An 18,790-nucleotide genomic window follows, 5' to 3' on the forward strand; every position below is an offset into this window, starting at 1 on the left:
TTACTAAGACTTAGATCTGTTTATACTATATGCAACGATTTATACATTGCAATATGGATTAGATGGATAATGAATTTTCTGAAATTAGAGCACAATTGAAAAAAATATGTTATTGTGATTGCGGTCACTTATTTTGCAATTGTGCTATGACTCACATATTGGAGGGACTTTGCATCGTTATTCTCCTTTTCATTGAAATATGTATTAAAATGTATTTTTTTTGCAAGACCAAACAATGATTTGCTTTTTTAAATCAATATCTATAAATTCAGACTGTAACTGTTTATTCTCTTGTGTGCACGTGTAGGCTGAGCAAAGAGCTTCAGCAGAAAGATAAAATCATCGAGTCGCTCCACACAAAGCTGCATCAGCGTCCGGAGACCCCGTCCAGCTGCCATGCCCTCTCAGAGACAACCGACCAATCAGACAGAACGTCCCTGGTGTCCGATGAGTACAGAACCAATGAAGACTTGGAGCTGTGCTCGGATTTAGACGGCAGAGAATATCAGGAGGAGCACAGGCTGCAGCAGCCGCGACACGGATCAGAACAAGACGGTAAAGTTTATAAATGTGTTCCACCTCTCCACATCTGTGCAATGCCTCTTCTATCCGCTCACTTTCCATTCCCCTCCTTTAGTCCGTCCATCTCTCCTTCCTCCTCCTCATGGTTTCCTCAAGTCCTCCAGCAGCTGTCCCAACATGCACTGCTCAGCCCCAGTGGGTTTGACCAGTCAGTCCTCCAGAGGTAAAGGCAAGGAATCCAAAAATCACATTTTCTCTTTCCTCCTCCTTCAGTGGTGGAGGAAGTACTCAGATCCTTTACTTAAGTAAAAGCACCAAAGCCACACTGTAAAATATGGGGCTTAGTATAATATTATATACATATCAGGAAAATGTACTTAATTTTTTTAACTTAAAAATACTCGATGCAAAAAAGGTCCCCTCTGACTGTTGTACTGATATATAAGATATAATTACAGTTTAACTTATGCAGTTGGTTGCGGTGCAGCTAAATTTGAACTGTTTTATACAGGACTGCAACTAATGATTATTTTAATTTTAAATCTGATTTCATGAACAATATGCTGACTAGTTTCTCAATTCATTGATCTACATTGTTGTTCTTAAAATAATGTAAAAATTCTAAAAAAAAATAATTTAAAAACAAAATGTGACAATTGCCCAGAGCTTGTTTCGTCCAACTGATATTCCAAACAATTGGTAATTGAAAATAATAATAAGAAAAAGCAGCAAATCTTTCTCTGAATCTCTGAAACAATGAAATCTGTTTGCATGAATTGTTTTTCTGTCAGTCATCTTAAAGATGAATCTACTAATCTGTTCAGATAAAATGTATTTCTATACCCTGTTAGGAAGTTTAATCTTTAACAAAACATAATATTAAGGTTTTTTCTAAATATCTTAATTTGTAAGGCAAATGTAAAATAAATGTAGTGAAGTAAAAAAGCAGCATTTTTCTCTGAAATGTATGGAAATAGAAGTAGCATTAAAAGAAAATACTAATGTAAGTACATATTTCTAACTTAAGTACAATACACAAGTTAGTGTATTTAGTTACATTACACCTCTTCATGTTCTGTACGTGTCACTTCCTGTCATTCTCCTCCAGCCCTCTTCAGGGAGCCTGTCTCCTTCTCCCTCTCCGTCCCCTGTGGCCCTGACGTCTGGGGTAAAGAAGTGATTTCTGAGCCCCAGCCCAGGGCCCTGTCTGTGATCGCTGTTCGCCCAGAGCTGGACACGCTGTACAAACAGATGAATGAGCAGAACAGGGGTGAGGGGCCGGGAGGGGGGGTCTGTGTGCCATGTGTGAAAAGTGGAAATAAAGACATAATACCTCCTGTAATCTACAATCTCACTCGCAGTTTAACTTGTCCGCGGTTTCACTCTTTTGTGCATGTGTGTGGTTCCAGGTTTTGCAGTTCCCCATGACAAGGCCCTGTTCACTCTCTCACCTGGTGCCCACAACCAGCACGACCTCTCCAGCTACAGCCAGCTATCCCATCATGCCTTTCAACAGTATCAGCTGGGTGGCATTCCCGAAAGCCACTCGCTGAAGTCTGACTCAGGTCTAGTGACGGGAGGGACTCTGTGGGACATGGAGAACACGAGTCAGCAAGTTGGAGGCTACCCTGCATCACCGGGACACCAGCAAGGAAACAGCCATGCAGGTGTGACTCCATAATAGTAATCATAACGCGTTCCCAACCGCCATGCTGGCAATTATCTGCTCAGTTATGTTGCTTGTAGCTTTGATTTTGGAATATCAGCTGCTTCTTTCTGTGCTGCTTGCAGCTATATTTTTAATATTACTGTTATGCTTTTTATTGCTAGGGGTAAATTTGATAGAGGAGCACCTGCGGGAGGTGAGGTGTCTCCGCCAGCGTCTGGAGGAGTCCATTAGGACAAATGAGAGGCTCCGACAGCAGCTGGAAGAGAGACTGGCCTCGACTGGGCGTGATGGAGGTATCGTAGCCCTTGCTGAAACATTCGTACTCTTTATGTAAGGAATTACATAAGTTAACTTGTTTTTTTCATCCAGGGGCGCCAACAAACATCTACATTCAGGGACTGGACACAGTCACCCAACTGTCCAATGAGATCAGAGTCCTGAAGGAGGAAAACTTGGGTCTACAGTCACGCTTACAGGCCACCACAGGTACTTCACCTGAAAGCCAGCTGAAATTATGAAGGATTTTCTTCTGGATTTTATGCATGTTAACCCTGTTTGAACTGTCCTCTTGCCTCAGACACATGTGAGGAGGTGGTGCAGTTGCGTGAGGCGGTGTTTACAGCACGCGCCCGCCTGAAACAAGCAGAGCTGGAGGCAGAGCAGTGGAAAGAGGAGCTCAGACGACTTCAGGCTCACAGTCAGGAGCAGGGACAACAGATACACATATTAAGGCAGGAACGACAGGCCAGTCAGGAGAAAACTAACAGGTTAGTGTGTGTGTATACAGAAATTGTGCTTGTCTGTGCGTATACATATCTATTCTCTGACTTTAATATGCTGTGGTGTGTTCTCAGGCTCCAGCATGAAGTGTCTCTACTGCAGCAGCAGCTATGTGAGAGCAGAGAGCTTATCCACTCTCTGCAGAGTGAACTACAAGTGTACGATCGAGTGTGTGCCAGCACAAAGGCCAACAAAGGTCAGTCTTTTCATTGTAGACCACATATGCATACAGGTGAATAAGGTAGCTATTACCATGAAACTTCCCAAGTGAATTACTTATTTTAAGATGATTGTTTTCTGTATTACAAGTTTTCTGAAATGGTATGTTCAATATGCAAATGAAGCATTATCTTATTGTAACTTTTGGTGAATTTAGGAGAAATCTACAGACGCAATTAGACAAAATGCAGTAAAATAAACATCTAAATGTGTATTTTGGATCTTTTTTTCCACTAGTTTGACAGAAGACATGAATGGAAACAAAATGACCCTCTAAATATTGACCTGAGCATGAAAAACCAACGAGATTGCCTCCCTTTTTAAATTAAATACTTTGGCGCCATCTAGTGATAGTATTAAGAATGGCATTGTGGTAGACCAGGGACACTGACTTGAATGGGCTAAAAAATCAGATTATTCAAATTTTCTGTTTCATTTCACTTATGCCATCAGAGCAGCTTGAAAGATGCTAATTTAAAACATTCTCTACATTGTAATTTTAAACATATATGAAAAATAAGGTTAAAAATGTAATCAAAAGTTTGGATGACTTGTTCAAAATCCCTGTAGAGAACTTAAGCAGAAGCGTGTCCAGTCAGACTCTGGAGTGACTGTGTTTTGTCTTCAGGCTACATGTGTGAGCTCCCAGGTCTACCGGTGGAGCTGGGGGAGCTGCTCGGGGAGGTGAGGAGTCTGCGAGCCCAGCTGCAGAACAGCGTCCAGGAGAACAGTGCCCTCAAACAACTGGAGCTCCACAAGCAGCTGGAGCAGAAGCTGGGCTCTCCTCGGACCCCGTCCCTCTCCGCCCTCACTGCCAGTCCTCAGAGAGAGAACTTCTACAGGCGACAGCTGCTGCACGGTGAGACTGCCGCTTCTAGATTCGACAATAACATATAACAAGACCAAGTGTTTGTGTAGTCAGTGTGCTGTGGTGTGGTTTGCTGTGTGTCCAAGCCTGGTTTGTGTATCTGTGTGCTCCACAGACCCAGCTCCGTCTCCACCAGTCAGGGACATCGGTCTGTTTAACTGTGGCTCTCCTGGTCCTCCATACTCAGACCTGGACGACAGCCACAGCACTGCCAATGGTGTGACTTAAACTGCACTGCATGACTGCAACTTAATCTGTTTTTAATTTGTGTACTAAGATTGTATGGCCTTGTAACAATAATACATTTTTATTCTAATGAGCTGGACATAATTTTGTTTTCATCACCTCTGAACTTCACAAAATTCACTTTTACAAAACAATGAAACACAATAACATAATTTAAAATCAAATTCCAAACTACATTCAGCTCTTTCACCCCCAGCAGACCCTCTAGACCCTCACTCTGAGCTGGAGGGGGAGGCCCCTGACGGGTCGTTCGCGAACCGTAATGGCCGACACGCTATCGGTCATGTTGATGACTTCAGCGCTCTTCAGCAGCAAGTCCTTGAGGGCCGGAGCCTCGTGCAGCGCATGGAGACGACCCTGCAGGCCTGTCTCGGCCCACCATTGCTGGAGGGCAACCAGAAGCAGATCAATGAGCTGGTGAGAGCTGAAAGGCCAAAAGATAGATTTTTCTAAGAAAACTATGATGACAAATCACCTCTGTAAGGCACATATATCTAACTGCGCTCTATATGCAGGTCCTGGACTATGGATGTGTGAAGAGTCTGCTGTCCAACACAAAGACTCTGAGGCAGATCCTGGAGGAGGCTATTTCTCTGCTGAAGATGTTCTGGAGAGCTGCTCTGCCCAGCACTGACCCCTCCATCCAGAACCTGAAGAAGGTTTGGGACCATTATGATATTTTATGACTAGTCTGATCTTTCAAAGTAAAAGCCTGGAGATACACTATATCTGTGTTATTGCCAACAACTCCCAGATGGACCACATATTTGTAACACTTTGTTAATTGTTAATAATTTGTTTGTAAACCATCTTTGTAACCATCTAATTCCCAGGAATCACATATTTTAGGCCATAAGGGCTAAACTACTATCCTGTGTAGAGCTGTGAAATGTTTGGTAAGAAGCTTTGATAACAAATCACTTTGTGTGTGTGTGTATGTGTGTGTGTGTGTGTAGGAGCAAGGTATGCAGGAGGAGATCTTGTCCCTGAAACTGCGTATGTCAGAGCAGGAAGAAGTTCTCAAGGGGACGATTCAAAGACTGAGGAGCACCAGCCGCACCAAGGAGAACATGGAGCACTTCATAGTCAACCAGTGTGAGTGTTTCTGTACAGTCATGTGTGTCAGGGAGAGACAGACAGAGAGAGAGAGAGGGGGGGGGTTACTGTGATATGCTTATTAATTTTGTTGATGTGGAAGTATCATTTATGTGCTCATTTTGTTTTCTCATACACAGTAACATTATAGAACCATTCTTTTGTTTTCTGCAGTGTCAAGGACTCGTGACGTGCTGAAGAAAGCAAGGACAAACTTAGAGGTAAGCAAAAATCAAATCACATCCAGGATATCATACACATATACTGTATAAAAGATGTGGATATAGCCTTCAGGTCGGAAAATCAAAGCCTTGATGTCTTAAACCTGCATTGTTTCTAATGGCCAGCAGGGGGAGACTCCACTGGTCGCAAAAAGAAGTCTCATTGTATAGGAGAAAATGACCCTATAGTCTCTCTCATTTTCCTAATGAGTTCATGGTCTCAATTGCGAGGTTTCAAGTCTTCTTCAATACAACATAATGTTCATTCTGTAAATCATGGTTCCATTTGACATACAAAACATAAATGACATGAACTTTGACACTTTCACAGTTTGTTTTCAGTTCATCAAAGTTAATAATAACGTTTTATTTGTCTAAAAATGTATTGTTGGGATTTTGGTTGTATAAAAAGACACTCTAAGGAGTCAGCTGTTAATTTTGAATTACAGATGCACCTTCCTAACCAAGCTAGCTCTAGAGATAGCTGCTAACCCACACCAAATATGGTCACTTCTGGTTCCAAAAAACCAAGATGGCTACAGCCAAAAAGCCAAGCTTGAGGCTTCAGAACGGTAGTCCACAAACCAACGTGTGACGCCACAGTGCATGCATCCACTTCTTTTATACAGCCTGTGATCATATATAATGTAGGTTATGTGTGCATTCTCCATAGGTCACATTATTATGTACATAATTATTGTATGTTGTGTCTTTCTGGTGTCTTTATGATGTAAATTCATCACTTTTGGCTTTTCTGCCTCACTTGTTCCTTCGTCCTGCATTTGTCTCTCCTCTCCTTCTTTAAACCCCCCAGAAGAATGAGCTGAGACTTTCCTCTCTAAGCTCCTCCTCCTCCTCCTCCTCCTCCTCTCCTTATGCTGGTAATTGTTTGACATCTTGTGATCTTGGAAACAGGTGGATGTTGTCCCAGATGCTGTATATCAATAACCCGATTGTAGTAGTTTAGGACTAGTGGTCAAACTAGGTGTAAAAGTGTTCACTCTGTGGTCTGGGGCAGCTTTTACCTCTGTGTGGATTTTTCGCTTTTTTCTAACCATGCTGACATTACTGCTTTACCATCCTGTCACAGCGAACTGCATCCTGGTTTAACTTACTTTTTATGACATTTCTGCCTCATTACAGGGTTTTTTAGTTTTCAAGCTGTGTGTTTGTGGTCTTGTTTTCTAAACGACACACTACCATAAACAGCACCTATGTATTTGGTGTGTATTCACCGGACCTTAAAATCCCACTACAACTATTCAGCTGCACCGACACCAAATTGCACACACACCCTTCTACGAAGCCGCCACAGCACTTAAGAGTATTTTACTTCTTCACGTCCCCTGTATTGAGCTTCGGACCCCACGCAGTTATCGCCAGAATAACCACACGCTGCATAGTTTCCATTCTGTGTGTATGCTGTCACAGTGTCGCTATAGTAGATACACTCAAAAACATGTGTGACGGCTTCAAAAAAAGGGTTTCAGTGCTCTTGTTAATCTTTGAAATTGAGTGGTGTGATAAACACCTACATGTAGATTCTTTCACACCACCATGAAGCCGTGTGTGTGTGTGTGTGTGTGTGTGTGTGTGTGTGTGTGTGTGTGTGTGTGTGTGTGTGTGTGTGTGTGTGTGTAAGGGAAAGAGGATCTGAGTAACAGCATTGCTTATTCTCTAATCACTCATTCCCAACTTCTTCATCTGCAAGTGTTTATAATTTGGGAATGTTATTACAGCTAACAATCATGCAGTAAACCTCGCCGTCAGTTTTATCAGCTTGTTTGAGAATTGTTGAATGTCAACTAACATCTCGTTTCCCCCTTTTCTCCTTTTGTGCCGAAACCCAGCTGAGGACCCAGGAGGTGCTTCCAGAGAGCAGCCTGCTGATTGCAGTTTCCTGAAGAGCGGCGGTGCTTCCGGAGCTGCAGCCAATCAACGTCCAGCAGCGAGGAAGCGCAGCAGCCAATGCCTGCTTTAGACTTTTAAAGAACCAGCCTCAACGCTACCACCTCTGACCTCTAACCTCTATGCTGAAATAGCCAAGTCCCACCTCCCCTTACCCGCCTTCCAGCATCCCCCACACCAACCTACCCAGCCTCCGTCCAGCCGTGAGAGTGCTTCCACCCCTCCCTCCCTTCCTCCTCCAGGCAATACGTGCACAGTATAATCTGCACCTTGAGCCTTACCAAACTCCCCTCACAGCCTTGCAAATTTTTCTGTCACTCTCTAGCCCCTCCCATCACAAACGTTATTGTCTTTGAGTGACAAAGTCGGCAGTTTGCCTCGTCGTGTGTGTGACAGAAGAAGGTGTTTGAAATGTGCCTCTGGTGGTTATAGAGACGTGCGTCCTACTGACGGAGCTGGTTGAAGATGCTCCTAGACACTGATCTGAGACCAGGCGTGTGTTCATTTTGGGCATTTTTGTGCCATGGGTTGTATTACAGAAACCTGATTTAGACATTTTGAGAGAACTTAACTTGAGTTCTAATCAAAAGTTTCTATAATGACTCCCCAGATCTGTATCAAAGAGCATCCTCTTTTGAGAGCCAGCCAGCCTGTGGACGGAAAATATGTTCATGTATGTTTAATCGTGGCTTGAGGGAGGAATTCTGCACACACGTACACACACACACTGTATGTGTGATCAAAAACGGCTCACTCAAAGACAAGACACCCTTAACTTTTACTGCCACAGACAGAAATGCAAGTTTACTTCTTGTGGCACTTTTATTGAAAAGGACTTTTTTTTTGCAAAATGCAATGCAAACAACAAAGACACCCACGATGTATGACTACACACAGTGGAGGAATGTAGAGGAGGTAGGCGATCACTGCTCAGTAGTCGTGTACTAGCTGTATCTGTGTTTGTGGAGGAAGCTTATGAATGCATTGTCAGCCATCAGCCAAGGGTTATGAATAGCAGAACAAAAGCCAGAGAAAGGTTCCATTTCAGTCACAAGCCTCCTCTTTTAGGGTCGGAAAGATGCTTTTTATTTGGCATCTACAAACACACAAAGTACTGAATAATTCAAAAACATGAGAATGGTCAATTAAATACTCACTGTGGTTGGTTGTGACTTCTGAGCAGGATGTACATTAGAAAAAGTTTTTAAAAATAAGAGGTTAATGTGCTCAAATGGAACCAGGCTAAACACGCGTATTCAAAGCTCCTCTGTAGGAGTTCTCATACGAGCATGTGCAATAATGATGTTGTTTCTTGAATGATCATGATGCACCGGGTTATTATTACCATTATTTCTTTGCTTGACACTGGATTTTCACTCATAACGTTAGGACACAATCAGTGTTACGATTGTACTTTTTACCAGAGTGTTTATGCATGACAGAGATTGTTAATTCTAAGCTATGGAACAGGAGATTGCCAATACTTGCCAAAGTTTGGACTTTGAACACTTTACTTTGACTTGCCTTATCCATGCGAATGACAAACCCAGGTCTGATCAGACCATAGGGATACCGAGGGGTCTTTTGTTTTCCAGAGGGCCTCCAGAACCACAGAGACGGTAACCATTAGACAGCTGGTTCAATTTATTTTGAATTGTGCGACAGAAATGAGCTCCTTTTTTGGACCAAAACCCACGTGGCCATATGCTATTGTCTTTATGTTATTGCTCTTGGTTCAGGCCGTCTTAGCATTCCCATGGCAATGGCAATATAGGTTATCATGTGTGATGCAAACTTTGGCAGGTTACTGGTGGGATCATTGTTCGTTTAATTCACTCATTTTTAACAGTTCACATTAAGTTTGATGTGTTCTTGCTGTACATTTGCCATTACACGCTGTAAATAACCTGCTTTTTCTGTATGAAGTTTGTGTGAGCGTGTGTGTGTGTTTATGCGTGTGCGTGCATGTGTGTGTGTGTGTGTGTGTGTGTGTGTCTGTGTGTGTGAAAAAACATCCAACATTTGCTTTTTGCAAAGTTGATTTTCTGGGTAGCTGTGCAATAGCTCTATATGTTTTATTTTGATGTTAAACATCACTGTATTACGAGTATGTTCGCTGCGTTCACTTCCTTCAATGTATTATTTATATGCAGTGTGTGTTAGAGGATTGTGTCACTTTGAATCAGTTAGTCACATAGGCTGTGTCTGATAAGAAACCACAAGCTATGCCTTCATGATATCTAAGTCACTGGTCACAATATTGTCCACCTATAACAAAGTTCTGATTATTGTTGCTTCGCTTGCCTTTAAAATTTAGCTTAAGAGCTTCTTCACTTTGCTCTCAGAGGTAGAAATGGCCTTGAACTAGCGCTTGTCTACCTGAGATCTGCCAAATTAGGTTTTGTCTGCGCTCGAGTCTTCAGAAAAAAAGCCCAAAGTTGCCAAGTATTTCAATAGAGATGAAAAGTTTGATATGTCCTTTTTGAAATTTAAGAAGTTAAAGGGAAAAGTATTGATGAATTGTATACTGTAAAAAGAAAAAGAGCCAAGATTGTGAAACGTTGGATCCACAAAGCACCTTGTATGAGCGTAAACAAAGCCTTTTTGCTATTTGTTATTAAGAAGGGAATCAAACGGCAGTTTGAAACAATGTATTGTAGGTCCTGAGTTGCGTATGTATATAGTGCTATTTGATTGGTGCAGCTTTTATGTGATTGGACAGCAGCTTTTTCTGAGTTTGCATAATGAACTAGGAAGCCGATGCAGGACTCATATGGATCCTGTCTCTGATGACAGTTAACAGTTTGCTGTGTTGGCAAAAGTATTATCAACGAAAGATTTTGGGAGAGAATAAATAAACCACTTAAAAAGCTTGTGTTGTTTACTATTTTTGAATTTTGTTCAAACACAGTTTGTTTTATATTTGGATCCCCAATACATTCCGCCTGTGCTGCTGCAAGAAGATACAAGTTTGTGAATGTGAATACTTTTTCCACCACTGATCCCAGTGAAATGTCAGGAAGGTATGAAAAAACAGATAAATACTACACTGGTCAGTTATTGACAAACAGAAATGGTATAGATATATAGCATAGAGAGCATTAGTCTGTCTGTCATAAACTTACACCAAAAACTTGAAGGTATTGTTCAATCTCAATCAAATTGTCAATCTGGCTTTTAAACAAATTAAAATAAAATAGTTCCTTCAGGCAAAACATACAAGCACTAAGACAAATGCATAAAACTAAAAGTGTTGACTGATAAAATAAACTTGAAACTTGTTTAAAGGCATACTTTACAGGAATTGCTGCTTACTGTTTGTAAATACAGAAAGGTCCTGAATGCAGAAAAATAAAACGCAACAAGGAAATAGAGACAGAGGATACAGTCTCCACAGATACAGACACCGCCACAAACTTCTATAGAGTCATAAGTAATGAATAAGAGGGATTGTTTTTGTGTGACATTATACATTGTTCTTTTTTAGGAAAATCCTGCATAGTCTATCTTTAAAAGTGTCTGACCCAGAAAACAGAATACTGGATTCTTAGAAAAAAAGACAATCAGACAGGAGTTAGGACCAGCATGTCCTCTCTTTTATTTGCAAACAAGTAAAACCTTGTACAGTTAATCATCACACTGGTTCTGCAAAGCATTTTAAAACATTCAGGAAACGGTTGTAAAATTCAAGTTTTGGTTTTAGCCTTAAAACATCACGTCCATGGCCGCTTGTCCTCGCTCCCTTATCATATCTGTAAATCTGAAAAACTCTTTGGACAAAACTTCATGGCTAGGCTCGACATTCACAAAATACTTTCAGAGCGTCTCGTTGAACACCAACAGGATTTATGAAAGCACCTTTTATAAGTCTGAAGAGTGTATCAACCGTGGGTATATACTGTACTGCAAGTGCAGACGATTAAACAGCACGACTTAATACTTGACAAAAATAACTTTCAAAACCACTGTACCTCAAAATACAGATCCCCTTAAAGGGTTATACCTTAAAGAACACACACGTGAGCAAACTGTACAATTCTTAAAATTATGGCAACTATATATCCTCATAGCCCTGTAAAGTCATCTGAAAATGAGCCTCTGATCACACTTTGAGCCGCACCACACTCAGTAAATATTGCAGACATTCAATGCATGCAAAGCAGCAAGGTAAATTACTATTTCAATGCCAAATGATCATAAATCAATTACTCACGCAGTGTAACTTTGAATTCATGAAGAAAACTTGCATGTCTTCACAGTGAACAAAGAATACAAAAACCAAAGAATATTCTTGACGGATTAAAGAGTTTAAGGCTCAATTTAAAATACAGAAAACTATATACAAGCATCTGTTTACCAGTCTGACTCACAGGTTGTAGAATGTAAACAGATGTTTTATATAGTTTATTGGCTCTTGTTAAACGTAGTCCCTATTCACTTCAATTCATCAAGAAATTCCTCTGTTTTCTTCACAAAATCATTTTTTGGAGTGATGTATTCCTTAAAAACTGTGTAGGTGTACACACCTGTGTATGACTACACATGTAACAGATACATACAGTACATTTCTATTTTTGAAAATAGAACACAATACAGTTGCACACACAAGCACTGCAAGTTCATATCTAGAGGAAAGAAGCACTAAAAAAAAGCACTAATTGTGTTCTATAATCCAGAGACGCTACAGTTCAGAAAAAGTTGACTGCTGCATAGTTAAAAGCTTATATCAACACTCCTGCTCACAGGATGGTAAAGTGCTCGCAAAATTATGTCGGGGTAAAGGCAACAGCAGAACTAAACAATGACCTTTATACTAAGTACTCCATCCATAGTGACCATTACATTAATAAAACCGACATCCTGGACTTGTTAGTTCACTTTGATTCCACTGAATGATATAAAATATGTGTAATATATGTGTGTACTGACACAATATTATATTTCTGAGTCTATCTTTAGCTAAGTTCTCTTCACAGCACGTTATTGCACTTTATCTTTAACCAATGCCACTCTCATCTGCATCTAGACCCTGGCTTTGGGCCATTCTGCTATTCTGAATGCACATGCCATAAATGCTGTCAAGTCAATTAGTTCAAACCTTAATTCAAATCAGTTCCAGGAGGCTATGACGACACAACACACAAATCAAACTGTTGATCCACATCAATAACACTCAAAAGCCCTCATTTGAAGAGAACGTTTTTGAAATCACCATTAATTAGTCTGTTCATCCTCTTCCTCTACTCCTCACTTTTTAAAAAAAATATTTTTTACACACTGACATGCATATATTCACAATGTGCAGCAAACAATCAAAACACACAGTGATTTAGTCAGAGTCTTATCTGTCCGTAGATGTCACAGGTAAAAGCCACAGTACGGTTTTCATCTTTCTCTGATGCCCTACACACACGCACGCACTTTGCTACTTTTGTTTAGAGCCCTATGTAGACAGAAGTGCAACCCTTTAAAAAAAACCAAGCCACAGTCACAGCCACTGGCCTTTAGCTCACCTGTAAACTTGTTTCAGTGCAAGATTTGGCTAAATGTGATGATACAGAATAAAAAAAAAATCAGCAGAATACATACATGCTTCTCTCTAAAAGCACTGCAGAGCGCCCGAGTTGAGGTTTAGATCGGCTTGTAAAGCAGAGAGGTGACGTATTTCTTCTTGTATCTGTGAGTCGCACTCAGCACCATTACTCCATCCTGCACAGACACAAATACAACACAAGCTGCCATTAGTGGGATCCAAACCCACAGAGCAAAGAAACATGAGATGCTTAACTTTGTGAAACCACCAACTGGTCAACAAAGCATGACAGACAATTATGAAATCACGAATAAATGAAAATATCAAACGTTATTCAGGTGTAAGTCCCTTAATCTGAGTTGCACATATTTGCTCTGTAAATATCTTAACAAAAAAATTACTTTGCGGTTGTATGCCCCCACCAACCAGTCAAGTTGCAGTTTACATCTATGTCTGTCCAGACTCATTAGTAGTCATGACAGTGGAGAATGCTTTAATATGAGTGTTGCTGCAGATAAGCTACAAATTCTAAAAAGTGGATGCACGTGCACAAATAGACCCCAAGTTGTGCTCAAGCACCTGCCCTTTTTGGCCTCTGACCAGAAAGCGCACTGTTTGCAAGCCATTTTATTTCAATTTATTCCTATACTTAAATTTTTTAATTTGGCCCATGGTCTTGTTTATCCGTTAAAAGTGTGCCCTAAGGCCCAACAACTGCACTTGAGCTTAATTTGCAACAGAGCACGAGTCCCTAAGAAAAGTGTTTTTGCAGAACATTATGATGTCACAGTGAAATTTGACCGACATAAAATGTCATCACTTCATCATTTAATCCATCATGAAATTTTGTCATTATGGTGTGTGAGTTACAGACAGCTGTCACCAGCGTGTGGAGGCATACGCAATAATTCAAATGGTGAAACAGTATGAAGTCCTTAGGTATATTCAACTGATTCATAGTGAGAAAAGAAAACTGAGATAAAATAGGTCTAGATAGCACAGTTTGGGAGCCAACGACTTTTATGTTAAGATAGCTGCTATTGCCCGGCCATTCGATTAACTGGCTGAGAAGTTAGATAAATTGAAACCCATCTATAGAACTGGGTTTCTCAGGGACCGTTAATAGAGTTGGGGGGATGTGTATTTCATGAGATGCCAATAACATCTGGAAACATGAGAAGAGTATTTTAACTGTATCCAGGGAACCTACCTTAATCGAGAGAGCGTAAAGGTGGTTTAGCATGACGTGGTTGGGTTCAGGCAGCAGGGCAGGGTCACACTGCAGAGACAGAGTGAGAGGAAAATTTACAAAGACAACAAAAACAAATCCAATGATATTATGGAAATTGTAGTATTAAATCAGAATTGTAGATGGATGGAGGCACTGACAGATATATTGGTGTCTTTGTTGAGAATGACTTGGAGGAGGTGAGGAGGGAGTATAGGTGGGGCTTTGAAATGCTCCTCAGGCCTGAAGACGTACTGCTCCTGTCCATATGGACCTGGAGGGGAGCTGGACAGGTCTGCAAACACACAACAATCACACAGCTGACAAGGCTTGATTTAACTTTCCATCGCTGTGTAGTTTTATGGGTGTTTACTGTGGTGCAAGAACATTCTGGACATTTGCTGACCTGATGTGTCTGAGCACTCCAGCGAGTCCACGTGTAAGGCGTCGAACACCTCAAAGTCAGACTTCTTCACCTGGATCAGGTTGTTGATGGTGCCGAGCTGGCTGGTTACAACCGGCTGTAATGAGCAAGCATTTTTATAATTATTATTTATAACACATTTCACTGGGTTTAAAAGACTTTGATGATGATGCTGTGAGTACAGCTGCATTTACACTGAAGACTTTCAAACAACATACAGCAATGTTTGTGTGGTTCTTCTGTGGTCTTAGCTGACCAAGTCCACCACAATACTATGACAACAGCAACACTGACAATATCAGTCAGCATCTTAGGCTTTGGAATGGAGGAGATTTAAATGTAAATTTCTTCATGATTTAATTTACCATTTCAGAATTTCAGAGGTTCCAAAGCTTTCATGTTTATAACATCATGTATCTTTGTAACATGCCAAAAAGTGTGAAAGAGCAACTAATTGGGTTTAAGGAAAATAGAAAAAAAAAATAACAATGATGCTGGTGTACCTCTGAGGAATCATGAACCCACTGTCCATCTACAAAAAACTTGTACTGGTGTTCTCCTTCTGGCAGGTCCAGGATCGCCACAAAGTCATTATGGCTTTGGAGAAAGAAAAAAATATGATTATTAATGATATACTGGTTGTTCCTCTCATCTAAAACTCAACACCAGTCACGTACGATTGGCACAAAGATGGACAACTTGAGATAATTTTCAAGGCTCCCCATGAGACCATCAGAGTGAAAGTCCAATGATATTTATAGAATGAAAACAACACACACAAAAATCATGTGTACCTCTTATTTAGTGGTATCTTCGTGCTCCAGTTATTAAAGGAACCTGCTATGTAGACCTCTTTTCCCCCTCCAGCCCAGCGGATGACCGTGGGTCGAGCCTGTGGACCAGTTTTCACCTGGTCACCCTGATCTGACTCTTTCTCTCCTAACGCCTAGAAGCAATTAATTCATATCTCATCTATGATCTTTTACTTTGGAAAGGCATATCTATCAAATGTCATAGAAATGTGCTGAACAATTCTGTACAATAATCTGTATTTCGGAGCAGTACCTTGGAGTCTGGCCCATGGGTGTTGAAGATGTTGGGGTCGTCTGTGCTGTCCACCATCTTGCTGCTGGGTTCTTGGTCTTTGTGACTGCCACTGCTGTCTGAGCGGTGGGCCTTGGTTCCATGGCGGTCTCCAGCCACCCGGTCGCTTGTGTTACCCATGATGCCTCACTATCTATGGTGCTGCTGGAAAGGAACCACGACTTCTTATATGTTCAGGCACAAACCATAAACTAAAGGAATAACTTTATTGTAATCTAGTCATTCAGAAACTAAATGAATCAGACTGAACAACATGATATCTGGTGTTGATTTCCTGCTCTTTTATAAGGTCTGTAAATGTGATACGGAGCAACCACAATGTGCACAAACTCATTAATGAATCTTAATAATGCAGTAGCCTGAAGAACCCCAAGATGATTCATTATGTATTTGCTTGCATTCACGTACAAACAATGACACTAATCTGAACACACGATTGACAACAGATGACAAATAAGAAAACAATATGTGGAAGATATCAAGTACCATGAATACTAGACATAGACAAGCCCCAGTTTGGGTTACTCATTAAAATACCACAATATACAGTACTGTGCAAAAGTCTTAGGCAGGTGTGAAAAAATGCCTAGAAGAGTTGATGCTGGTTTGAAGGCTAAGAGTGGTCACACCAAATATTTATTTAATTTAGGTAGATTTTCTTCTGTTCACTCACTTTGCATTTTGTTGATTGATAGAAATAAACCATTAACATTTGTATTATTAAACTACATAACCTAATTAAATTCCACACCTACCTAAGACTTTAACACAGTACTGTATAATACTGTATAATAAGCATGCTGTATAATAAGCATTATCACCCAATACATGATTGGTGATAATGGGAAAAATCATGATATTCAAATAATTACATTGTAGCCTAAGTTTATAAAACGTTGATATTCAATATATTTCCCTAATTTTTCAATATATTTGACCCACCTATCAATTGTTCTATGAGCTATGGAATATTAAATCATCCATCTTTGTTCACTACACCACATCTTAACCTTTCTTACCTTCTAGTGTACATAAGCTACAGGTAATCAACATTTTCTAATCAAAAAAGGAAAGAAATTATCTGTAATCTTATCTGGATCGAGTATTAAAAAACAGGTATTTATCGCTTACCAGTATTTAAAAATTATTTTACTATGACAATGCAATGAATGACAAACAATGTCATGCACAAAATGGGGCTAGTCACAGCCTATTATGACAGCAATGGTGTGATATGTGGCTATTGACAGTAGTGACACGATCCTAACACTTGAAAAAAGGTAAACATTTCAAACAGGTAAACATTTCAAGATACAATAAATGCAAACAAAATGAGCTCATCAAAATGCTCAACGGATTTTCAGAAAGGCTAAAAGGCTTATCAGTAGGACAGTCTAAAACACAAACAGTGGCAGCACTGTGAACCTTGACTTTCAACAGCACATCAGACAGCCGTAGCCGCTTAACGTTAATACAATCATGCTGTCAGACAAGACCATTAACGCCTACTAGCTAAACTAGCAACAAGTTCAAACTTCCCAAATTAGCTTAGCCTAAAGATATATTTCAACCATTATAATTAGGAGCAGTAATCACATAGCGTACTCGCTGTAACCTACCAAAGTGTCCTCTCTGTCAGTTCAGCTGCGCCCACCTCAAATCACTTCGGCAGGAGAATATTTTTAGCTTACAGTAAGCTAGCTGCTAGCTGTCACTTTCTAACAACTAACAGTTAACTAGCTAGCTTAGCAGGCCGTTTGTCTTATTTGCGACGTCCGTGTAAATTATCACAACGCGACGAAAACATTCCCCATGCAGCAACCACAGAGCGAATAAACTAACCGATACCAGCTGATATTGTGTTATCTATTTTGTTTTCAGCGGAGGGGGCCAACCTCTTTACAACAACTGCAGAGTGGGGGTGCCCCAGCTACGGCGTGCGGAGAGGACAAACTTAGTGAGATTAGCCCATAGAATTAGAACAGGAGGATTTCAATTATATATACCGTACAGTCTATGGAATATATCTAGCATCACGGCGCAAGAAGGAGGAAACAAGAAGATTGTTACAATACAATACAGATACACTGACAATATACTTTACTCCGAGGAATTATAAACTGGATAAATCGGCTATTATTAAAATTACATTCAATCCGAAGTAGAAACCTTTGGGTGACTCATGTAATAAAGTCAGTTTAATTGAATGAAATTAAATGTAATTAAATTATTTTAACTGTGCTGACAACAAATACTGAATATTTATGACTGGAAATATGTATCTTTAAAAAAGATTTTGTCAAGTTTTGACAATTGGAGCACTGGCGGACTCAGGATGTTTGAGGGGTTGGCGAGAATAATAAAAAAAAATGGCACCTGCTGTATGCAGTGGGGCACCAGCAGACTTTATCAAGTTCTGTCCATTGGAAGGACACCCTGGTGGGCACTTCATCATGTTTTATCTACCATGTTTTATCTAGTGGCACTTTCACCTAATTTTTTTCAAGCATTAGGGCACCCAGGGTGATTTCCCCTTGAGTCCACCAGTGTGTTGGGGTGTATGAATGCACAACCTGGTCTTGCTCCCAACTTGTCAGATATCGACATTCTGTATGAGACGCACCAGGCTATCCAATGACTGTAATGCAGCTGTTGCATTTAAGCACAATCCTGTCCTTTCACCCTAACATTAGTCAGATGGTTTTACTATGTAAAGTTAACCATTTCCTGTGAACACAGAAGTTTATTTTGAAAAGCCACTATGCATGTAAGTAGCGGAAAATGACACCCCACCCTGTGTGTGTGTGTGTGTGTGTCGGTGTCAGATGCTGAGGGCTGAGAACTTGTTCGAATGCAGCCGTGTGCATGCAGATTTATGTGAACCATAAAGCAAGTGGATGTACAGTATCCTATGGGCTCCGGCAGACAATGTGTTGATAATAAATGGTATTGTGCCGTGTGGAGTGATGAGTT

General features: G+C 40.5%; 2 protein-coding genes across 3 annotated transcripts in view; one reads left to right on the forward strand and one right to left on the reverse strand.

Annotated features, from left to right (window-relative positions):
• The window catches only part of LOC131979968 (myomegalin-like), a 56,063-nt gene extending 45,662 nt beyond the window's left edge, over nt 1-10,401 (forward strand). Inside the window, exons 34-48 of the mRNA XM_059344057.1 lie at nt 308-555; nt 1,631-1,792; nt 1,932-2,189; nt 2,353-2,484; nt 2,561-2,677; nt 2,769-2,958; nt 3,046-3,167; nt 3,819-4,049; nt 4,174-4,275; nt 4,501-4,721; nt 4,820-4,963; nt 5,261-5,399; nt 5,574-5,620; nt 6,435-6,501; nt 7,471-10,401. Of these exons, the coding sequence (XP_059200040.1) occupies nt 308-555; nt 1,631-1,792; nt 1,932-2,189; nt 2,353-2,484; nt 2,561-2,677; nt 2,769-2,958; nt 3,046-3,167; nt 3,819-4,049; nt 4,174-4,275; nt 4,501-4,721; nt 4,820-4,963; nt 5,261-5,399; nt 5,574-5,620; nt 6,435-6,501; nt 7,471-7,601 (2,311 nt within the window). The 3' untranslated portion in view covers nt 7,602-10,401. The remainder of the gene's footprint in view (nt 1-307; nt 556-1,630; nt 1,793-1,931; nt 2,190-2,352; nt 2,485-2,560; nt 2,678-2,768; nt 2,959-3,045; nt 3,168-3,818; nt 4,050-4,173; nt 4,276-4,500; nt 4,722-4,819; nt 4,964-5,260; nt 5,400-5,573; nt 5,621-6,434; nt 6,502-7,470) is intronic.
• A 718-nt stretch (nt 10,402-11,119) lies between these two features.
• prkab2 (protein kinase, AMP-activated, beta 2 non-catalytic subunit) lies at nt 11,120-18,001 on the reverse strand. 2 transcript variants are annotated; one of them, XM_059345117.1, is made up of 8 exons: nt 17,437-18,001; nt 15,779-15,958; nt 15,508-15,659; nt 15,217-15,310; nt 14,696-14,810; nt 14,451-14,584; nt 14,272-14,340; nt 11,120-13,237 (listed from the first exon to the last, which is right to left on the reverse strand). In XM_059345117.1, exons 2-8 carry the CDS (start codon nt 15,935-15,937, stop codon nt 13,160-13,162), a joined length of 801 nt encoding a protein of 266 aa, XP_059201100.1. In that variant the 5' UTR covers nt 15,938-15,958; nt 17,437-18,001; the 3' UTR covers nt 11,120-13,159. The 2 variants fall into 2 exon arrangements, with proteins under 2 accessions (XP_059201100.1, XP_059201099.1); XM_059345116.1 differs by having other exon boundaries at nt 15,779-15,961; nt 17,437-18,000.
• Nucleotides 18,002-18,790: the final 789 nt, after the last annotated feature.

Source organism: Centropristis striata, chromosome 11, assembly GCF_030273125.1.
Source record: "Centropristis striata isolate RG_2023a ecotype Rhode Island chromosome 11, C.striata_1.0, whole genome shotgun sequence".
Classification (NCBI taxonomy): Eukaryota; Metazoa; Chordata; class Actinopteri; order Perciformes; family Serranidae; genus Centropristis; species Centropristis striata.

Excerpts from the sequence above, each read along its gene's own strand:
- prkab2 (XM_059345117.1), bottom strand. The coding sequence starts at position 15,937 with ATGGGTAACACAAGCGACCGGGTGGCTGGAGACCGCCATGGAACCAAG. Across the intron at positions 15,311-15,507 it reads AAGATACCACTAAATAAGAG|CCATAATGACTTTGTGGCGA; the intron begins GTACACATGATT and ends CTTTCTCCAAAG. Across the intron at positions 14,585-14,695 it reads GGAGTGCTCAGACACATCAG|ACCTGTCCAGCTCCCCTCCA; the intron begins GTCAGCAAATGT and ends GTGTGTTTGCAG.